This window comes from Juglans microcarpa x Juglans regia, chromosome 7D (assembly GCF_004785595.1).
Source record: "Juglans microcarpa x Juglans regia isolate MS1-56 chromosome 7D, Jm3101_v1.0, whole genome shotgun sequence".
Classification (NCBI taxonomy): Eukaryota; Viridiplantae; Streptophyta; class Magnoliopsida; order Fagales; family Juglandaceae; genus Juglans; species Juglans microcarpa x Juglans regia.
The window spans coordinates 26,585,319-26,610,156 of NC_054606.1; the positions used below are offsets into that span (position 1 = coordinate 26,585,319).

Here is a 24,838-nt window from a genome sequence, read left to right on the forward strand (position 1 = left end):
GCTATAAAAGAAAGAATTAACTCGATTGTACCGCTTAAAATCTGTCTGTTTTGAGACAAGTAAACAACTGTCAAGTTTTGCCTTCTTGTGATAGATCTTGGAACAAAAATAAAAAGTAATCTGATCTTGCACATTTCACATGGCTTCGTATATCACTACAAGTTGCATTGGTTGAATTATTTTAATATATATCTGTAGAATGGAAGACTGTAAAGTTCTACTGAATATATCTATTTTTACTTTTATTTTCTGATACACACTGTTGATATAGAAGTTTGCCACGTCAGCTTACATAAAAGAATATTAGTACGTTACTCTTTTTTAATCAATATGGTGAGTCTCGCAGTATGTGATTTGTGATACACTAGATTTGTAAATATCATAACTCAATCTTATTATGTATACTAAAAAATTGCAAATTAAAACGGAAAAAAAAAAAAAAAAAGGGAGAAATGGTAGCAAATGTTTTCCTTATCTCATGAAAATAGTTGATTTTATGGGTCCATAGCCATTAAAATTGTAGAAGTCAAACAATTTTTATTCTTTTTATTTTTTATGGATTCTCCCATTTGATTAAAGATATTCACTATTAATGTCACATACACATCTCACCTTAAGGGAAAAAATCCATAAGGTTGTATGAATTTTTCATTCTTCTTCTGGCTCGTGTTCTACCTCAGCTATTGCACTATTAGCTGCAATATCTCAGTGGTGGGAGTGGCAATTAGTGTTCTTGAGTCATATTCATGTCGTGCCAATTTATGAGTATTTGACTGATGAGTCAATCCAAACAAGACCCATTTAATTAAACGAATCAGATTCTAAAATCATAATAGTATTATATATGAATAATTTATATAAATATATATTGTATATAAATATATACAATTTGTTAAAACTTGAATTCAAGTTAATGGATTACCTTGGCCTAGTAAGTCCCACATTGCTTAAGAATGACTATTGTATTGTCTTGGCTTCCTATATAAAAGTTGGCCTAGGAGGCCAAGACAGTCCATAATACAACTCTAATGAGTTTATGTTTTTTTGAATAAAATTTATAATTATATTATATTATAATTTGGGTTTAAAAAAAAATTTAGATCCAAATTTTTTTTTTCCCAATGAATCACTGCGTTGAGCGGGGGGCAGGGCGAGGTGCGGTTTCAACCCCACCCCACCCCCCGCCCCACACCATGCGGGTAGCACCCCTACATAATACAACTCATAAAAATAATGGGTGACACAATATGACTTGCATAATCCATTTAATAATCAAATTTTACTAGGTTAATTTGAACACAACCCGTTTGATATAAATGGAAGATTTCCCTGCTATCACCCATGGTTCCCTTGCTTTAACTGGATACCCTTTAATCCAAACCCCTGCTTCACCAAATGTTTCACAAAAAGGAAAGACAACTGCCTCTTCTTCTACCAAGAGATCCACAAAATCCAAAAAGAAAGATAATGTTATTGAAGGATTAAATAAAAATGATTTAATTTACTTATTAAAGAAGTCCCTAAAAAAAGACAATTCTGACGAATCAGATAATAAGTCAGAAGCATCATCCGAGGCTTCAGTTGCTGATCCTTACAGTAATATATTTGGACACGATTTTGAAAATACTCCAAGACTATTTGAAGATGAATGATGCACCGCTGACACTACAAGACAAAAGGAATACTGTTGTCTCACAGACTGACTAGTCCCTTGACAAAGACCATTTTCCACTTTTATGTCAAAAGCAGATGCTCCCACAAGACACGCCGAGAAAACTATTTGAAGACATAATGATTCTACTTTCATGTGAATGAACAGTTCTAATCATTATTCACTCAGGGACCTTAATTTACTATTTCAATTATTGTAAAAGGACCCCTTCATCTATAAAAGGGGGACCTCTGGTTGATGGAAGGAAGCTTAAAAAACTCACGAGCTTCTCCCTCTCCTTCCCTCCTACGAATTCACTTTCATTCTCTTCCACTCCTGTAACTTTCTCTTATAATATTGTGAGTTACTCTACTTGTTATTTTAATATGCTTATATTTCAATGCAAATTGATATTTTCAGTTTATCTATTTTATACATTCTGCATACATGCATATGGTCGGTATTACCGCCTGCTATTAACTGTGCATACTCTGTTTATTCTTCTCTCTGTTCTATATACCCTGCTTCTGTCTCTTAGCTTGGTATTATAGCCAAATTGATTTTGGTTGCTAGTAGATTGTCTTATTTCTCTTCATTCATTCATCTTGTTGTCCTTCAAACCAAACACTGAATTCTTACTTTGTTTGTTTACTTCTCATTTCGGTGGAATCTAGAACCTCGGTAAGACCCGTTTGCCAAGAGAGCGTTAGGGCAGGTTGGTATAAGGTTATAATCAGTGATGATAGTAGCTAGGCATTGAAGTGTGAAGTTCTATTTTGATTGGTGACAAAATGAATAGGATGTTTAGATCTAATTCATTTGTTAGTTCCAGATCTGTACCCCCTGATATCATTAATGAAGAAGATATTTCTGTGGAAGAAAATGATTCTGTTGATTTCAATTGATGGAGTATTCCAAAAATTGATACTAAATTTATTTACAAAACTACTTGGATTCAATCTGCTTTTAAAACTGAGTTCAATGTTAAAAGTGTTGAACAAACCTATGTTATTTCAAAAACTCATGAAAAATGTTGCCTATTTAACAGAAAATCAATCCAAGATTTTCTGGTAAAAGGATACAAATTTCTGCATATTGGTTCTGTTCAGGTTGTTGTCAAATCTCTAACAAGGAAATGCATCAATGCTTCTATTTTACTATGCATACGAGATGCTAGATTTAAAAATTTTTAAACAAGTATTCTTGGAATGATTCAATTTTCTTTGTTTAATGGTCCAATTCACTTTAATTGTTTTCCTAATTTAACTCTTACTTAGATGATCACCATATTTTAAAAGCTCTTACTTTGAATATTTTAACTTCTGGATATGACATGGAAGAAGGCAGTAAACCTCTTGCTATTGTCTAATGGATTTATTATCGACTTTTAAAAACTAATTTAAATCCAAAAGCTATTTTAAAATCTTCAAAAAACAAAACTTTATTGATTCAAAGTTCTACTCCTTATGCTAAAATTCAAGTTCCTAAGATGGTTTATTGGAAAGATATTTCTCTTCCCAATGAATAGACTTTGGAACATGAAGTTTCGCCAGTTAAAGCATGTGCTGATGAAATCAATCTTGATTACATCCAGCAATACTTAGACGACACGGTTAAAATTAGTTTTGATCAACCCCTAGTACCCACGATAAGAAGAAATTCTTTCGCTGGATCTAGATCTTCTTTTGTTGATTTTATTTCGAACAATCCACTAAGAAGAGACCAAAATCTCAAGCAATTTCTAGAAGATTCCGTCAAAACTGCTCAACCTGTTAAACCTGATTTAAAACTGAAAAGAATTTCTACATCCTCTCAGGTTACTTTTGCTTACTATTCTATCAAGGATGATGAAACATCCAAAGATAAGTCCGTAAAAGAAGAAGCCGATAAATAAGAAGATACTTCATTTTTATCTCCTACAGTTTATGATATGACTGCACCAATTACACCTATTCATCACAGTCAACTTAATGTGATAAATAGACCTTTTGAAATTGATTTAATCGTTCTTGTTAATGAAAATAGTTCAAAAGAAAACCATGATAAAAGGAAAATTTATCATGCTACTTTTTCTACTTCTGAAAAATTACGTGTTAAATGAAAATAGAAAGAAAAAATGAATGACCTTCAAAGGCATATACTTTTTTTTTATTATTATTTTGTTGAAAACTATTATATTCCTAAAAATAGTTTGAATGTTGTTAAAACTAATTATGTTAAAGAAGAAGGCAAAGCTGTGGTCCAATCCAACCATCTGTCTTAAGAGATAGTTCTTATTTCTCATAAAGGATCTAAAGTGACTGCATCTCCTTTCAAAATCCATATCACTGAGTCCAAAGATCTCAAAGAAAACACTATTTTGCAAGAAACAAAAAAGATTATTTATCAAAATAATTTTATAAATCTTGCTCTTCAAACTATTGAACATCAGTTAGATTGGGTTGAAGAAAAGACAGAAAAACCTATTTTTGCTTCAGTACCTATTTCAACAAATATTGAAAATCCTTTTGTTTTACCAAAAGATCAGTCAAAGAAGGTTGCAAAACCTATTGAAAACCCTTTGATTATTTTACCGCAGGATCGGCCTAAAATTGATTTTCAAAATACACAGGCCAAAACCATTGATAAAATCAATCAAATGCTTACTGATCTTAAAAAAGAACGATATTCTACTAGTGCTTTGACCAGCAATGAAAAAGAAGTTGTTCTTGTCGAAACTACTGATAAGTCATTTGACAGTGATTCTTCAACTATTAAAAATATTGATTTACTTGAGAAAAGTTTTCAAGATTTTGATCTAAAGCCAGAGATAGCTAGATTCTCTTCAAAAGGACTCAAACCAATGAGCCTAACGAAAAACTGGTACTCCAGCCCAACTCCTCCTGATTTACAATTTGAAGAAAAAGTTAGAAGATCATAACAAATCTGTGAAATCAATCGTTTGTTAAAATCATCAATCTTTTTATTGAAGTATCAGATAATTGTTCTAAAATCTTTTTGTATTTGATTTCCCGTTGAAGAAAACTCAAATTGTTGGTTTTTGCAGAAAGCAAAGATTTCAGACTTTTATTTGTGTCAATTTCAAATCTTGAAACAAATTTAAACTTAACTTTTTGTCCAAAAGCTTTAATAGTAATACCATTTTTGTCAGAAAGAAACGGATATAAAGATGAAATAAAAGGGATTCCTAAAATAACCTCATTAGACATATTTCTAACAAATACAGAAGGAATTTTAAAACAACCATTATCTTGGCAAACATGAGCAGTATTTAGCTCATAGTTGATCTTCATTTGAGATCCATTTGCCGTGAATAATCTTTCAGTAAATTTTTCAAAATACTTACTAGGTATTAATCCTTTTTGGATACAATTCATATCCAATCCGAAATCAATCATAACAACAACAAAAAATTGAAATTCATGGCAAACAATAATAGTAACTCTTGAAAACCATTTAGGAGGAATAGTATGATGAATCAAACATATCTGATTATCAACTGCCTTTTTTGTTTGGCTAAAATCAGAATTATTCATTTGCTCATTATCAGAAAGAATATTCTGATCAAGTTGTTTATCTATTTTAAAACATAAAAATTCCTGTTTTAAAACATCATTTTCAGATTTAAGATTATTGATCTCACTAGGGGCATCCTGGTTTGTACCATGAAATTGTATATATATATATACACACAATTTAGCATTAGGGTAACCCAATTTAGCGATAGCTCAGGTGGTTGTGTTGTCGACACAGAAAGGTAATTGGCATCAGGGAAATTTTCTAGGGATAGTTTGGCATCGAGATCTTCTCCTTCCTACATCTTTATCAACTTCCCTGACAACGAATAACTAATCTCTCGGTAAGGAGAAAATATAGGGGTTGGGTCCTTCTTTTTCATCATCACAACAGTGCTATGGTGGTCTAGGGTAGTTGGTAGGGGAAGGTAGGTGTAGATTGTGATCGTAGTGAAGGGTTGGGGGTGTCTGCTCCTGGGTTTGCCGAGAAGGAGGTTTCTTGGGTTCTATGTACCTAGATTAGCAGCTCTGATCTACAAATGGTTCTCAGTAGAGGGGAAGGATCTAAGTTTGAAGTATCTGGCGAAATGGTTGATTTTGATAATGTCTCTCTTCTTGATCCTATCTGTTCCATTCCTCCAAGTATTGAATGGACTAATTTTTCCTCTGATTGGGTGTTGAGAAAGGTGGATGAAATTAAGAATTGTGTGAGGATCTCCTGTGTTGGCTTTGAGTAATAATTCAGAGCTATTCTTATAGCTATTGAGGCTGGTCAACCATCTTTGGCAAGATCTGCTTCAAAGAATGAGAGAGAATTGATGACATTATCGTGTTCTACCAATTATAATGGTAGGGAAGGGAGCACGTCTAAAGGTAAAGGTAAGAAGAGGGTTGCTAATTGTTATCTATGAAATCAATAATTATTTCTTGGAACGTTCGAGGGCTAAATGACTTTTGAAAACGTCTCTGTATGCGTAGGAGTAATGTGCTTTGTTTTCAAGAAACCAAGTTCAAGTTTTGTAATCAAACTATTGTCAATAGTTTGTCGAGGTATCATTATGTGGGGTGGGTTGTGTTAGATTCAAATGGAGCTTCAGAAGGCATCATTGTTATGAGGGATAGAAGGGTTGTGGAATTGTTAGAACACTATATGGGAGAATATGTGGTGGGTTGTCATTTTAAGAATATGGATGATGATTTAGAATGGAATTTTGCTAGTTTTTATGGCTCAAATTTGGATAGTAGTAGGAGTATTTTGTGGGACAAAATGGCTGGTCTTTGCTGTTGGTGGGATCTTTCTTTGTGTTTTGGTGGAGATTTTAACATTACTTGGTTTCCTAGTGATTGAGTGGGGGAATCTCACATTTTCTCTAGTTTTGATAGAATTTTTTTAGATTTCATTTTTGAGTTAGATCTTATGATTTACCTATGGGGAGTAGGGATTTTATGTGGTCAAATGCGAGGGCTTTGTCTAAGGTGGATAGATTTTTAGTGTCTTCTTTTGATAAGCACATTTTCCTGATTTATGTAAGAAGAGACTTCTGAGGTTATGTCCTAATCATTATCCCATTATTTTGGACTATAGGGCCATTAATGGAAGGTGTAAGTACTTCAAATTTGAAAATATGGGCTGGAGGTTGATGGCTTTGTGTATAGGGTGAAGAGTTGGTGGTCTTCGTACAATTGCTTTGGTACTCTAAACTTTGTTTTGGCTGGAAAACTCAAAACTTTAAAACAAGATGTGAAGAAGTGGAATGTGGAGGTTTTTGGGAATGTGGAAAATCACAGGAAGCATCTCTTGGAACAACTGTAGCTTTTGGAGGATAGGGAGTTGTTAGGGGACATGTTAAGTGAGGATAAGGAGAGACAAAAGGGGTGGTTGCTGATTTAGAGAGGATTATCCTTTTGAGGGACGTTTCTTGGAGGTAGAAATTTTGGATTCTTTACTTGAAAAATGTGACAAGTGTAATAAGTTTTTTCACCAAATGGGAACGCTGATCGAAGAAATAATACTATCGAGGTTCTTCAAATAGGTGATTGTAATCTTTCAAATCATCTGGTTATTAAGGAACACATTGTGAATTTTTATGAAAAGCTTTTTCGTGAGTACCCTTGGAGATCCAAGTTGAATGGGTTGGTTTTTTAGTACATTGACCAATCTACCGTGGAGTGGTTGGAGATAATTTTTGAAGAATAGGAAGTACTTGATGTGGTTAGAGGAATGGAGAGGGATAAAGCTTTGGACTAGGACATTTTTTCTATGGCTTTTTTTTCAAGCTTGTTGGGATATTGTGCAAGTGGATGTTACGAAGGTTTTTCTTGAATTTTATTCATTTATAAAATTTGAGAAAAGTCTTAATACTACATTTTTCGCACTAATTCCTAAAAAGGCGAGGTAATGGAAATGAGGAATTTTTGGTCTATTAGTTTGATCAATTGGGGTGTACAAGATCATTTTCAAGGTGCTATCTAACCACACGAGTGTGGTGATGGAACATATTATTTCGAAATCTCAGAATGCATTTGTGAGGGGAAGACAACCTCTAGATTCGATTTTAATAGCCAATGAATATTTGGAAAGTAGAATCAAATCGGGTGACTCCGATATTCTTGTAAAATTGGACATGGAAAAGGCATATGATCATGTTAATTGGGAGTTTCACTTGTACTTACTTGGGAGATATGGTTTTAGTGAGAAGTGGTGTTTATGGATCAAACATTGTATTTTGACTGCTAGATTCTCCATTTTGGTGAATGGCTCTCTAGTTGGTTTCTTCAACAGTTCTCATGGATTGAGACAAGGGGATACTTTGTCTCCTTTTCTTTTTGTTATTGTTATGGATGCTTTGAGTAGAATGATTGAAGCGGCGGTGGATGAGAGTTTCTTATTGGGTTTTTTGGTGGGTAATGGGTCTAGGGTCAGCATTAAAGTCTCTGTAATACCCCATTCCCTTAGGCTAGGGATGTCACGTATTTTCATAAAAATAACCTGACAAGAGATCTCATATTTTAATAAAATAAAACTAAAATGAGTCAAAGACTGAATAAGAAACTCATCAGAAGGGTTTTCATAAAATCTTTAATGCTGAGAACTTAAAATCATGATCATTCATACGTATGCTTATGGCATGCTTGACTTGTCTTCAATTATCTGACTGGCTAACACACTTAATAATATGACAAAATTGTGCATCGGCCCCACATCTTGTGGCCACAAAGGAAATCGCTAATAGTATTCTAGCATACTATGGTAGACCATGCATATGAATGAGCATCTTATTAACCGGTTTGATCTTATCTTACACTTGAACATAAGTGATCTTACGTGTCTTATGCAACGTGAGATGCATGACATACACGATATGTACATAATTATAAATGTTAAATTAAACATGTTGTGGAATTCATATAATCATGAATTATGATGAATGACATGCTCGCACAACTTATGACATACTTGGTACATAAAAAGTGGCTATCAAAGAACAGACTTTAGTAATAATGTGTCTAAACTAACTGATTAGCGTTAACCCTAATTTATGTTCAAGCTACTTACCACCAAATGATGATTCTGAATATTCTCTTTGTAACTTAACACCTAACAAAAGTACTATACATCAGTACAAATTCAAGGAAATTGTATTATGATGTTTTATTTCATAATTAAATACATACCATGGAGAATAACAATTTTAATAAGTATTCTATTATACAAAAATCATTGAATACTAATCTCATATAATTAATTAAATACTAATAACATATTTTTAATTTCAGTTTATAATTTAGTAAAGTATTTAAATTTTATACAAATCTGTTAACATAAGTCGTGAAATCTCAATTCGTAAAGCAGGCTAAATCTTCTTATGATGAACATAATTATTCAATTTCACAAGAAATCTAATAAACTCTAATTCCATTTAAATATTCTTAACATATTTTTTCATTTGCTAATTATAACTATAATAGAATAATTTTATCAAAACCTATCAACTTAATAACGGAAATTCATTTCAATTATTAAACTTGATCGTACTTGAAATCCAAATCTTTGTAATTTATTACTATGATCAAATCATAAATTAATACTTGGCAATATAAGTTAAACCCTTAATAAAGTTAGGAGGGGGTCACTCATGGATAGGTGGTCTCTCTTTGAAAAAAAAAAATGTAAATTTAAAGTTTCTGGACTAATATTTGTCCAAGTAAAACCAAGCCCATGTAACACATAATACAATAGTTTTTAGTAAAATTATAACGAAGCCCAACATAAAACCCAAGCCCATGTGAGTCTAAAATAGTTATGAAATAATCAATATAAGTCCATTGAAACTCAAGTTGAAATTGGAACAAGCCCGCTAGACAAAAGCGTATTTAAAAAGGGTTAGGGTCATGCTAGTATTAACATAAATTATAAAGGGGCAGAAATGGAAAGGTAGAAAATAAAAAGAGTACTGCTACGGGTCTCGAATTCGGGACCCAAAAAGTGTCCCGAATAGTGTAATTTTTTTCTTCTATTTTCTTTTTTTTTTCATATACTTTTTAAATTATCATAAATATTTTTTAAAAAAATAAAAAATTCACAACATCATTAAAAAATATTTTTTTCATCATTCGGTAAAAAAAAAAAAAAAAGAAATCCCATTCGAGACATTTTTTGGAAAGCATTTCTCAAATAAAAAGGAAACCAACCATGACAATCGGTGAACTACATTCACTGTAGAGGGCCATGCGATAGACTACCGAGAGAGGAGGTGACAGGGCCGGCTCAATGGTAAGGCCGTTAGGCCATCCAACTTATGTAAGGCTCTAAAAATAAAAAATGAGGTTTTTTGTTTGTTTTGAAAAAAGAATAAAAACCATTTCATTAAATAAAATTTTAAATAATTTTTATAGTTTTCAATGTGTGCAAGGCCCCATAATACTAAATTTAATATTTAATACAATGAATTTTATTTTTTGATAAGTAATATAATGAATTATTTATATTTTAAATAATTTTTTTAAAATCTTGCTAAATTGAGGCACAAAATCTACATTGAGGCCTCATTTTAAGTTGTTGTTGTAAATATAAATTCACAAAAACTGTATTTAAAGATTTTAAATAAAATCTCATTTTGTTGTAAAGTTTGAAAACATTCTATATAATAATTTATATTTTATTGTACTATAATTACGAATGACTCACTTACATCTCGCCTTAGACTTCAATTTGTATTGAGCCGCCCTTGGGAGGAGATGCACCAGAGGGCTAGTGGCCTGAGCCAAAAATTAGGGATCTGAACAACCACTTATTTTAACAAAGCTCTTTTGAGTAAACTTGGATGGCATCTCATTAGTGATGATACTAGTGTTTGAAAAAATTTCCTAACAAAAAAATACCTTAATTCTTCCAACTGACTTGATGTGAGATGCGGATTCAAGGTTTTGGAAAGGTTTGTTAAAATAACGTGATCTCCTAGCTGCCAGTTTTTGCTTCCAGATTAATAATGGGTCTGACACTCGAGTGTGGTGTGATCCTTGGATCCCTTCTCTGAACAGATATATTCCTAATGCCTCTCACCCATCCATCATCCCTGACCCACACATGAAAGTCGTTGAGCTTACCCTCGAGCAACCCAGGCAATGGAATAGTCTTCTGCTTCAAACTCTCTTATCAGAGAGCTCTGTGCGTGAAATTGAAAAGATCCCTTTAGCTCTTTTTAATTTTCACAACAAGAAAGATAGCATCAAATGGGTTCATCATTCTTCCAAAAAATTCTCAGTCAAATTAGCTTATGCAACCATTTTTCCCAACATTAGGGGCAAAATTCAGAGCATCCCCCGCCCATCTAGAAGAAACTCTGGTCCCTCAAAATCCAATACAAGCTCAAAATGTTCCTTTGGAAAGTGATTAACAATATCTTGCATGCTAGAAGCCTCCTAAAAAACTGCTTATCCCTTTCAAAGGATCAGATTCTGTGCCCCGTCTGCAACATAGAAGAGGAAAACCTTTCACATCTTTTCTTAAGATGTCCCTATTCAAGAATTCTGTGGCGCCAATCCTATTGGCCCTTAAACGTAGATAGGATGGCTAATCAAGACATCACAAACTGGATCCTTTTTATTCTAAATCCAAACATCAGTCTTTCTATAATGATCCGAGACGTCCAAAAATTCCAGCTCTTTGCAATCTTAGTCATGGACAATATTTGGTTTTATCGAAACCAAATCATTCATGATTCCCACACAATAAATATTGTTCAGTTTGTTGAAAGGTCCTAAAGTCTTACAAAGAACACTGCAATGCATGGGTGTGGAAATCACTGGGCAATACTCCTTTCTGGACTCCTCCTCCACCAAATTTCCTCTCAATTTCATTCAACACAGTAGTCAGGGAATCTGGGAGTACAACAATAGCAGTCGGCAGAATCCAAGATGGTTTAGTTATCTTTGTAGTCACAAAGTTCTCAAGATCAAGGAACCCAAACCTGGGAGAGGCAATGGCAGCAAATTTAGGTGTACAGGAAGCCCTTCTATATCAGCACATAAACATCATTCTAGAAAGTGATTCACAAGTGGTCGTTGAAGTGATACAACAACCTCAAAAAACTTCGGACTGGACAATAGAAGCCACAATCAAAGACACAAGAATCATGCTTCAGAATTTCGACAAATGGGAAGCAACTAAAATACATCGATTTTAAAATCGATGCGCGCATTCCATTGAGCAGTAGGCAGCAACAAACAATTTGTTCGGCAGCATCTCCCTTACCAGAGTACCTCAATGCATCTTAGAGTTCCATAGTGGAAAAGATCCACCTTTTATTTCTTTGTAATTATTGCCGTTACTATTGTAGTTGCATTACTCTATAAGAACTATTACACCTCCTTAATGAATCTTTCTATTTGCTGAGGAAAAAAAAAAAGAATAAGTGATACGCTGTTGTTCAATGTAATTTCAGCAAGCATCTTAATATGATACGACGTCGTATGGATGTGAGGAATGTATAAAAGCAGAACTGAAAAGGATGAATAACAACAAAGAATATACAATTCTATTCTCTCTCTCTCTATCTTAATTCTCTCTCTCTCTCTCTCTGTCTCTCTCTCATCTTCTTGGAGTCAGACTATCTCGAATACAGTCATTTGTAAGAAGGGTCCATTACAATAAGTGGAAAAAAAATCTTCAATAATTTGATGCGTGCGACATCAAAGAATGATAAAATATAATGATTAAACAGGCTTATGAATATCACTTCTCTAATGTTTTTATAAGTCTATCTGCTGAGAACATCGACAGAGATACATATTTACATGGTCAACGCATCTTTTACTGTATCACATCCAAAACATTTGGCACTCTGCCGTTCCTTCGGTTGGAGAGTTTCAGCTATAGAGATTGGCATATTTAAATACGGCACATGAAAATATCTTTGTACATCGCATGGTCCTGCATATGTGCATGAGTGATGCATTTATTTATTAGAATGAAGTTCCTTCATAGTATATGTGATACAAGGATCACATTGCTGGTCTAACAAGAGTTCCAACCAGACCTCCAGCATTAAATGAATGGAATTCCAACTTGGTCTAATTAAATTCTTCCTCTCACAAGTGCTGTTGCTTCAACGCATTAAAATTGCCAACGGAGTCACTACACCCTTTAAAGCATTAGACCATAGAAGAAGTCATGTTCAAATCCCAACTTCTGAAATCCCAATCCTAGAAGTGCACTGGCATAAACAATCTGAATTTTCTGTTTGAGAAGGTGACAAATTCCTGGCCACAATAGAATCAGAAAATGTTTCAGAATTTGTTTTACACAAAATTCAGCTTGTAGCTTGTGTTGCTTGAGAAACAATGAACTGGATCAGCAAATAAGAACTACCCATTAAAATTAAGACGTTCATAATTCCTTACCTCTGTTCTGTGCATATTCTTGTGATCTCACATACGTCCCGGTTAATTCCTCTGAATGTGGATTAACCATAAATAGGGCCATATGTGATTTCAGTTTTTGTGGGCCACGTTCTCTTCCTGTCATCCAGCTTTGAGATGAGGTATCCAAGTCTTCCCCCATACCATCTTCCACATCTGTTCCTGTAGGCACTTGTTGACAGTGTGGTTCTAGTTCCAGGGGGGAGAATGAGATGCCAGGCTCTTCTTTTGGGTTACCAATACTAAAATCTAAATCACGTAGCATGAAAGAAGTGTCACACTCATTATCTTTTATTGATGGACCATGCACCAAATCTTGTGTTTGTATAGTCAAGTCACCGTCAGGTTTATGCAATAGACAACCCGAACCTGATCTTGAATCCTTACTGAGACAATCCTCAAAAAGTGGTTGAGGTTTGTTAATCACCTCTTCTAAAACAGACCTTCTAAATCCCTCAACATCAACTTGTTTATTCAACAGTTTATGGTAAACGATCTTATTTATTTTAAAGCTACAAGTATCCTTTGTCTCATCCTTTAACTTACTTTCTTTCTTCTGCCCATAAGACCTACATTTCTTCTCTGGACTGGGAGTAGGTAGAACCCTTTTACCTCCACTAGAATTAGTAATGATGAAAGGTTCCTTTTTATGTAAATGAAGCCAATTTTCAACATCCAGAAACCTTGTGGAGCTATATTTACTTTCCAGTCTATTTCCATATTGTTTACTGTGACTAATGTGAGCGTTTTGATTAATAGAAGTCCCTCGTGATGTTTCCTGTTCTGGGAAGACGACCCTTCAATATCACATTCAGATGTGTCTTGACTATACTCTGTTTCGATATCAGCACTACCTTTCATGTTAAAAGCCAATAAACAGCTACTTCTCCATGTATCGAACTCTGAGCTGTGGTCTGACTTACACTTTACAGGGAAAGTCACCGACTCGGCGCGATGAGATAATGACCTTCTTCTTGCATGAAATTCTTGTTTATCTTCTGAATTCTGTTTATCTATTCCAAATTTTCTTCGGCTGCAAATAGTTGGCCTCATAAACCTCGGCAACAGAGACATTTGACCTATGGGTACATCACTAGTCTTGTTCTTTAAAATTTCAAGATTAGGTTGGGGCAGTCCAGAAGTTAAATGGGGAGCATTTAGCTCCTGACTGGAAATTGTTCCTCTCTTTGCTAGTGTGTCTAATTTCTCATTTAACTTCTCAATGTTTCTCTTGATATTTCGACGCTCTTCCTCAATGATTTTTATCTTTTGCTGCAGATTCATCATTGTAACTGCCCTCTGGTCCCTCTTTTCCTGCTTTTGAAATTTCACCTCAGAGGTCATATCGAATTGCAAAAGATCAAAATGCATAAGAAGAGAGAGAAGTATTAAGCATAAGTTGAGTTGATGGGAATAGCAATTTTTGCCAACTAACCAGGTAATGCACCACACTTGTTAGTCATTGGAACTGTCTTTTTCTTGAGTATCAACATTGAGCTATAATTACTCAAAGCCGTATTGGATCTACTTTTATGCACCAAATGCTTAGTCTAACTTAATAATCGTGTATCAACAGCAGATATCTTAAATAGAAACTGTTATTTGTGGGATAGTAACAATATATTAACTAGAATATCGATATAATTAAGGTCTGATCTGAACTTTTTATAATGTGTTTGCTTTTTTCTTACATTTTATTTATCATATTTGCTGTTCTATATTTACCGAATTTCATATACATCTTTCAGGTTGCTTTTTCAATCATAAAGGCTCTAGTATGTTAATTTATACATACAGCATAAATGTTTGAAACAGGAACTCACGATGTTAAAATGAGCTCATTTCAGGTAGAAGAGACCACAAAGATAGATCTCTCTTTTCGGGTAAGAGAAAGACCACAATTGTTTATTAAAATTCATCTCATATATTTTATTAATGACTTAAGGCTCTTTGAATAGAGCTTAAAGCCCGTACTCAATAATAATCACAATAGGACTCATTATTCAAAGTAAAACATTATTAAATAGACACCTAACATGACTAGAGCTATGGTTCTTTATTGAAAATAAACTTCAAGGCGGTAGAGGACTAGCTGAGACGACAAAACAATAAAGTAAACTACAAACGCAAACCAACTTTAAAAGTAAACAAACTTCTAAAAAGCTAACATTCCTCGTATTGGTGGTGGAAGCTGGACTCCTTTTATTATAGTGCCCTACTACCACATGCACTTTGATTAGACCACTTGACCACATGATACTCCTAGTTCATGAACTCTTATCATTCCTCCCCTTCCAAAAGAATCTTGTCCTCAAGGTTCAAAAATGGAAACTGAATGGCTATCATCCCCTTTCCAATAATTTTTTCTCCAATCACATTCACTTCCTCGATAAGGAATACCTGAGGATGAGGCTTTTTACATTTATGCCCTGGCGTGAACCATTCATTACAATTGAAACATAGTCCTTTTTCATGCCACTTTTGCATCTCATCCCATGAGAAAAGGATCTCTGAAACTGAAAGTTTTTTGACCGAAAAGTTACCAATAGAATAGGCTTTAGAGTCTCTCTTTCCAAATAGCTCAAGTAGCCCTTTATAGAAACAGAATGAAAAGGAGCTCTCAGATTCACACGCACAGCCTTATTCTATGAGTGATAGTCACTTGAATGTGGTAGTTTGATCAATAGAATGCACCACCCAATTACTCTGTTTGCTTAATTTATCATCACATCCGCAGTAAATCAATGGTGTCCTTCAAGGATTTTGGCTTAAACATTTGGATCTCCTCTGCAATCTCGTCCTTCAAGCCACCTACAAAAGTCCCAATTAATGCATTTTGGATCTCCTTGTATGTGGACATGGCTCCTATACCAGTTGATGGAACCGGGAATTCATGATCGTAAAAATAAGCTCCTTTTGGGTAGAAGACACCACGAAGATAAATATCTCTTTTCAGGTAAGAGAAAGACCTCAATTGTTTATTAAAATTCTTCTCATGTGCCCTACTACCACTTGGAATTAGATTAGATCACTTAACCACATACACTCCTACTTGAAGAACTCCATCATTAAACTTATGAAACACAAACTCATTACTACCTTTTCTCTATGTTAGAGAAATCAAAATATAAACTATGCAACTGTTGACTAGGTCCATATAATTTAAATTTGGATCCCCTTTAATAGTTTAATCTGTAGTGTGCCGGTTTCTATAGTTGGACAAGAAGCATTACAATGTTACTTGAATATAAATGTAAGAAACACAATGTTAATTTACTTACAGCTGAATCCTCAGTCCCCAGATGAATGCTTCTAGCCCTTGTAGCGAAATTTAAAGAACATATTGTCTCGCACAGATCTTCTTCTTTGGGACTAACATGGACAAGCATCAGTGTTTTTGAACTCCCTCCTGGAGTTAAGAAGATGTTGAATTAAGGCAAGAGAAATTTTTTATCAAGGTGATAAATAAGAACAATCGCATGCATGCCAGAGGCACTGATTAGAGTGGAACAAACCCAAGGAAATATCCATGCTCTCATCCCCCCACCAGATATATGGAATCAGTTACCCATCTCATACCATGGATAAGGTAAAGGTAGGGAGTAGGCTCCTTAGGGACCCTCTGCTGGTCTCTCTCACCTTTAACTTCATCATATGATATTATACTAGACATATATTACAATTATGACAGGTAATGAAGAGGTTAATGAGGAAAAGTAATTACCGAGGGAATCCTTAAGAACTTGTGTCAGCTTGCTATTCCTGTCAGAAATAAAAGAAAGTTCTCATTAGGCTTTCATTTTTGTAATGCTAGAGAAGCCCCCTAAATATCCAATCATCATTGACAATTATAAAACATAACTGATGATACATCACTATATACTTTCGGAAACTGAAAGTCGTTAGTCAGTTAATCTTACTGACCAAGAAAGGGCCGACAAAAAAAAAAAAAAAAAAAGTGGAATTTAATTGAAACTCCTTCCATGGCTTGTCTCAAAACCTACATTGCTTGAGCTAACTTTGATGGCTATCCAATGGTCTATGAGAACCTTTTTTCTCATTTATGTCAGGGAATGTTATGGCTCTAGTTAGAGATAGATGACAGAGAATTAGAGAATGAATAAATGTGTAACCAACCCCAACTCGTTAAGGAATAAAGCTTTGTTGACTTGAGTGCCCTATATTACCTATAAGGTACATGGAACTTTTTTCTTTGAAGGGCATTGATGACATCCCCAAGAGCAGAAAGTGATAAGTTGATGGCTTTTCCTTCTTCAAGTCTTCTACCCCATGCCTTCGTCTTCAGTACACGCTCACTTCCACCAAGGTCAATAAACCAAACTTTGTTCGTCTCCCTTTGCCTCTCAGGAGCATCGAAAGAAGTGATTGATAGGCGAATCAAGCTATAAAAGAAAGTAACAGAGATGACAAACTGAGAACAGAATATTATTAATTCTCACTGATCAGTTTCTAAAATTACTGGATAGTACTCGAAGCAGATTTATGGTTTTCAAGCTTTGCTCTTGGTCCTGCAGAACTAAGTTCAGTATTTTGGGGCTCTTCAAAAAAAAAAAAATTATGAAGAAGGTTCTTTCAATTATACTTGAAAAAGAACCTACCTGTGTGATCTGCTGGAACTCGTGTTACAATTTGTTGAAGCAGTTGATCGGGACTGGCATCCTAGTCTATACAGCCTCAATGCTTGGTTGAAGTCACTCACTTGGAAGGCCACAAGATTGTCTATTTCAATGCCACCCTTTGGATCTGTTTTGATTGAAAGGCTGCATAGAATGTATGAAATTATGTCCGTAAGCACTGCCTTAACACTGATGAGATTTGAGTGTTTGCAAAATTTGCAATTTGAATTATATTCAGAGTAATCAGCTATACAACTCAACCCAACGAATACAGTGTTATGTCTAGAGTATTTATATGCAACCTATAGAGAATCTATTCTAGGAAAGTAGAGAATTATTGCAGCAGAAATGGTAACTGTTACAGAGATTAATTTCTGTGATTTGGTGACTGTTACAAGCTGTATTTTGGGGCTAATTTTCTGTTGTGTGATCCTTGGCTTGATTTGTGGAATCATCCATTATAAACACATCTAAGAATTAGAAACTTAGAGGTCCCATGAGTATTATTTCCCATTAACCTATTCATCATATTCATGGTGACAATGAGATCAGGCCCAATTCAGTTTTAAGTCTCAAATTCAGTTTTAAGTACTTGAGAATCATACTGTATATATAGCGAAAATACATGGCATTTCTTCTCTAGAGTTCGTGAAAATGAGATTTTGTTTTCAATGGAAAAATGGAAAGTTAAATTGGTCAATGCTGCCCCTTGATTCTCCTCTTAATTTAAGACAAATACCATCAAATTAAAAAGTGTACTGTGCTGCTTGAATGCAAATATGTAAACATTAAGATTTCGTTTGGTTATATAGATGAGATAAGATGAAAGTTGAATAAAATATTATTATAATATAATTTTTTAATATAAATTTTGTTTTCAAATTTAAAAAAGTTGAATTGCTTTTTGTATTTTACTTGAAGTTTAAAAAAATTATAATGATTAGATGAAACAATTTGTCAAAAGAAACCAGACATAAAGTGAAATTGTTAAGAAGTGAAGAAGTCAAATGAGTAAATAATGATGAGTAATAGTGCTACAATAAACTGACTAGTCTTTTTTTTTTAAATGATAAAAGAGCTAAGTATTAGAAAATCCGCGATAATTAATAGGAAATCGCTAACCACTATAAGATGAAAAGTCTTTTTTACCTCTACTAAATTAGTAATCATAAATAGCATAAAACATTTTGAAAAAATTCTATGGATTAGCAACTTATGCTGATCCCACACCCTACACTTGATGTGTGGGGTTTTATTTATTTATTTATTTTCTTCTCCTTTTAACACGTTATAAAATAAAACTTGATGAGAGATTGAAGAGAGAGAGGTCGGAAAGAGAGGTCAAGGAGAGCTTGAGGAGAGAGAGAGGGGTCGAAGAGAGAGAGCTTGAGGAGAGAGAGAGGTCGAAGAGAGAGAAAGCTTGAGGAGATCAGAGGGGTCGAAGAAAGAGAGCTTGAAGAGAGAGAGAGGCTGAGGAGAGCTTAAAGAGAGAGAGAGGCTGAGGAGAGCTTGAGGAGGGAGAGGGAGAGGTCGGAGAGAGAGATTGAGAGGAGACAGAGGTTAAAGGTGATAGTGATGGGTTTAACATAAAGTTGAAAAAAAACAAAGTGTGGAATGCGAGATAAAACAATGGCGGATGTATAGCAGGGCTCAACCTTTCGTCTTCAAATCTTTTTTATCTTAATGTCAAAAAATAAAGTGGGTTTATTGCAGTGATAAGGACAATACAATGTCTTTTTTTAAGCATGTGGAGGGTTGGAATAGGTCAATAAATTAAAATGAAAAATAAAATAAATGATGAGGTGACTCAATAGATTATAACGAAGATGCTTAGAAATTATACAAGTAATAGATTCTAACAGGCGCAAGTCAAAAGGGATGATTTAGGTGCCATTGGGATAGTGAGTTAAGATGAGATGAATTGAGATAAAAGTTAAAAATTAAATAAAATATTATTGAAATATTATTTTTTAATCTTATTATTGTTTTGAAAATTGAAAAAATTAAATTGTTTATTATATTTTGTTTGAGAATTTAAAAAAATTGTAATAATGAAATAATATGAAATAAAACACTATGATTATCCAAATGTTGCTTATGAATGACTGCCAGTAGCTAAGCGATCTAGAGTTCTAGGCTGTATGGTACATCTTTTACAACTGCAAAGCATTATATACATGCATCTCACCGTGGTGGCATGGGATCCATTGCTTTTCTTGGCTGAGTGATAAGCAAGTCTTTTAGATTTCCCATGTAAATCTCAAGCATACTGAAAGTGAAGAGAAATGCATGGTTACAATCCACCGCTTCTCTAAAAAGTGCCTCAATTGCTCGTGGCACCACCCCTGGCAAATCTGGACTGCCTTCCTAAGATTTTATTTTATTTAAAAAAAAAAAAAAAACCAGGAACATGTATTGTCAGACTTGATTTAGGCATAACTTTGATTAATTTAAAGCTACAAAGTGGCAATAGTATGCTACCCATCAGTAAAGTAGGTAATGAGTTATAATATGGATATTATCTATCAATGTTTAGTTGAGCTAGAAATGACAAAAGAGTTCTTAAAATACGGTAAAAGTGAGAACTTGTGACTTCTAACGTAAAAAAGATAAGCCAGATCATGGCATGCCATAAAGTTGGATGGCACCAAGTCTGCTATATTTGGGTGCAAGACTAAACCATGACATTCTTGCTTGGGTTCGTTATGTTATCTTGTAATAATTCCCGAACGTGTGCACTAATATTCCCATAATGACTTACGACGGTTCTCACCATTGTGAAAGTCTTCCCAGTGCCTGTTTGCCCATAAGCAAATATGCATGCATTGTAGCCATCCAGTGCTGATTTAATGACTGGTTTAACTTCTGAAAAGACTTCATCTGAAATTTGTCAATCTAATTATTATATTTGCTAAAGAATTCATGGAGTACTTGTTTCGTATATACTTCAAGCACGCACCTTGTGATGAACCTGGTAGGAAAACCTTGTCAAAACTGTAACATCTACTCTTATTATCTGAAAGGCTTAGAAGAACATAACTTGAATCTACAGCTACAATAGGTTTAAAACTGCCAAAATTCTCCCCCAACGCGACGGGTCTTATGCGACAAAATACACGAATGTTCCCTGCAGTGCAAGTATGATGAGCATATATATTACTATAACATATATTGGTGTGTCTCAGTAAAGAAGTTACATATAATTAAAGTTGACCTATTATCTAATGAATCGAACCCTTCTAATTAGGTGACCACTCAAATTTTATGGGTTGAAGCAGGCAATACTCTTTCACAAAAAGTTAGCCAAAATATCATACTTAGATGTGCAGAATAATAGTTTTAGACAAATAAGACTAACCTTTCAAGTCCAAAAAATCATTGAGGACCTGCCTTCTCTGAATATTTAATTGATTTATGTTTGCAGTTAAGGCAGCAAGTTCATCTGTTCATGGGAAAAGATAAGTTTTGGCATTAGCGTAAGGAGGAAATTGAGAGAGTGAAATTTTCCTGTACCCACGGATACATTTTCGTACTTGAAAACAAAGGATTTACCATTGATTTTTGAGATTGCACTGGCCAAATCATCTTCTTTGTTGCCAAAAGAAACACTTGTTTTAGAATTTTCTGCTTTCAAGTCATTGGATGGTCCTTCGGATGGCAAGTGTCTTATTATATCACAAACCGATTTGACCCAGCTGGAGGTGAAATGGGCTTTTAGTCCTAGTAGGGAATGAATTGTTTCAGCAAGGTTCTGAACAGATTTTCTTGCCTCCATGGCCTTTGTCCTCTTAGGCTGCAATGCATTATCAAAGGTTAGTCTTCCCTCTTCACTTCTGACCTTTTATTTTCTCTTTATCTTGTAACTCAACATTACATGAATCAAAAAATAAATTAACCAATGATAATGCAAAAAAGATAAAAATGACAGCTTGGACAGTTGGATAAAGATTAGTGATCAAATATGTAAGTTAACAGAGAAAAGAGGGAAAGAAATTTATAACAATATGAAAGACTGTGAGGACGTGCTCCATGCATTAAATGCATGAGAAGCGGCGGTATGTGTTACATTTATATTGGTAGCTTTGCTTATTGTTTATCGTTGGCAATGAACTAGTTTAACAAAGGGGATCACCCTTTATATAAAAATGAATCAGTTGTCAGCCAAATCGTTTAAAGTTTGATAGTGCATGTTGTCAAGATTTTAAAGCGATTCCTGGAGAGAGAGCATAATCACTCATCCTAGGCTGGTATTGCCATATGAATCATCTTCAATGGATTAGTCAAAGTTAAATGACACTTTTGATGAATGTGAGAAGAATTTGACTTTTGGCTATTCCATTCACGTAAGTCTCCACATTGGAATAGCTATTTTTTCATTATTTACCAATAAAATAATATAAGATGAATTTGACTTTAGCTATTCACATCAAATCCCCACATTGAATTATCCATTTATTCATTATATAGTAATGAGTAATTAATAATTAAAAAAATATTTATTTATTTTATTTTTATTTTATTTTATTTTATCATATTTTGCCATATTTTTATCTATTATATGTTAATTAGTAATTATATTCTTATTAAATTATGGATTAAAAAATTATATTTTTTCAATTATCATTTAATGCTAATTGTTATTCCAAAAAATAAGAAAATAATTAAATAACAAAAAAGCCAGTTGGTATATGCGTGCGGGAGTGTTGGTAAGGGTTTCTGGTTTTTTTAAGAGAGAACGAAGAAATAGTTGATGGAAGAAAGAAGAAAGAGAAATAAATGATAAAATATACATTTGGTGTATAATCTACAGTAACTAGCAAATTTGGAAATAATTTTGATGTTCACTATAGTTAAGGTCCAAATATTTAAATTTTAGCAAATTCATTGTGATGATATTTTGGGATCTGATAGTTAAATATGTGATGGATTTAGCCTTTGGCTAATCTATTGAGAATGTTAAGTAATAGAAGATATAGTACTGATTCTATTGACTAGTGGCCAAAGAGGTACTTGGTAAGCCTGGAGGATGTGGACCACAGGAGTTTACAGAAATCTTAAAAGAAGAAGGCTAATTAAATAAAATAGAAGTGACAATGAAGTTAAAAATGAGGTTCGGACGATTAGATTTAAGGCTTGTGATGAACTATATAAGTAGTAGGGGATGAAGGAAGAAGTGATTCTTGAATTGTCTTAAAATGTTGAGAAAACTCGTTACGATGTTACTGAACACCCGGTGCGAATAAGGAAAAAGCTCATATCCATGTAGAATTTTTTTAGCATTTCAGCAATGACAAACTATAAAGTGGGCGGTAACTGGATTAGTGAATTTGGAGATACATTCCATTCGACCGGAAACGAATATCTTCAATTGATGAGCAAGACAAACGCTTGGCAAATTGGCAGGGATGCAGAAAATCTAGTTATTACCTACACATAGGCCGGATTGATGGATGTTTTTTTTACCTTCCCTTGAAAAGAAAGAAAAAAATATACCCGACGGGGAGACTCGGAGGGCGCAAGGTTGGCCATAATTTGTTAGTTTTTTTTTTTTTTTTTTAACACCACACAAAACATCATCCACATAGATTTATAGAATTTAAATTTTAAAATTAATTTATGAGAATGATGTGTAGAGTAAAATCCTTCATATAAAGTTATTCTATTGCTTCGTATGAAAATCATTTAAATACGGCACTGATAGTCATTTAAATATGACAAACTACTGAAATCAAGATAATCATATTTTTCTGTTAAAACCAAGAATAAGCAATCGATCGAAAAAGAGAAGTAACAGTACCATGGTTCTTAAGCCTATTTCAACTCGTCTCAACTCATCATTACAATTTTTTCAAATTTTAATACAAAATATTATAAACAATTCAATTTTTTCAAATCTCTAAATAATAATAATATTAAAACGTAATAGTAAGATTGTTGGGGGTTTCAAATTTAAGTAGATATACTAGGTGAATGAAATCAAAGAGAGAGTACATACCATGAGGCATGAATCAGAACGACGATTTAGCGCATCAAAGCTCCTCCACAGCCTAAATTTGGATATCTCGACAACCCGTCCTGGACAATAATAAGGTCAAGACGGCTGCGAGGGACATTTCTAGAGGCCCTGTGAAAGCATCAAACTTAAGCCACGTTTCTTTCATTGGTTACAAAGAAAATCATAGTTGGGTTCTTGCTTCTTGACAATACCCCTTCCGTTTCTTTGCATGACTAGGAGAGAGAGAGAGAGAGTGGTGTGGACATTGGCGAGAGGCCAAGGCCCCCATGTAGATTGGAGCATGAAGCATTTTCACTCATCTCTTGAGGCTTATGGGTAGAATAGAAGCTCCTTAACTCCACTGCCATTAATGATTTATATTTAGAGTTCACCAACCAGGAATCATGCATCCAACCTCCTATCGAGCATTTCTCTGCCTATGTTTGCAAACTACGCCAACATAGACCATCAATGGACCAAAGAAAATTTGGTTCCATCTTATGATAATGACCCGAACAACAGCAAAATAATAATAATGATGATGATGATCCAACTCCCTCTAGAAGTAATAATGCGCACTTGCTTATAATCTCGTACTACGAGTATTACTATACTTGCGGGCTGAGAATTGTTAAAACTTGAAAATAAAATAAGCAAAGGTTCACCAAACTTCTTTTTTCTTTCTTTCGTCCTTTTTTTTTTTTTTTTTTGGAAGTTAACAAATTGTCGAATCAATGAGATAAGAGTGTCGATCCAATATTCATGTTTAAGGGACAGTGTGGTAACTAACTTCAATTCGTTTGTCATTTGCAGTTGTGCAAACTATGAGTAAAATCATTGTTTGAAGTAGACAAATATTAATAACAACTTAAACGGTTGATTGAAGTATGGATGAAACGGTATATTTTATAGAAAAATTATATTCATTATCTCCATGCATCACATTTTTTTTTTCTCTTATTAAGTGTGTGATGTATAGATAATGAATAGAAAAATTTAATTAATTTAAGAAGAATAAAACAAAAAAAATTAAAAAAAATAGTATGGTCTGCGATGTGTGAGGATAATCATGAGTAGCAAAGCTCTATTTTATATCATAGTTTTTTTTTTTTTTTTAGGG

At 34.0% G+C, this 24,838-nt stretch overlaps 1 protein-coding gene across 1 annotated transcript; it reads right to left on the reverse strand.

The window, feature by feature from the left end:
• Positions 1 to 12,357: 12,357 nt before the first annotated feature.
• LOC121238486 (kinesin-like protein KIN-14T) lies at positions 12,358 to 24,047 on the reverse strand. Its single transcript, XM_041135368.1, is given in 13 exon segments — positions 12,358 to 12,927; positions 13,069 to 13,878; positions 13,881 to 14,400; positions 16,371 to 16,495; positions 16,811 to 16,848; positions 17,274 to 17,489; positions 17,706 to 17,867; positions 19,912 to 20,090; positions 20,497 to 20,603; positions 20,683 to 20,850; positions 21,082 to 21,165; positions 21,276 to 21,516; positions 23,719 to 24,047. Coding segments are annotated over 13 exon segments (2,769 nt in total). The 5' UTR covers positions 23,722 to 24,047; the 3' UTR covers positions 12,358 to 12,811.
• Between the last annotated feature and the right edge of the window lie 791 nt (positions 24,048 to 24,838).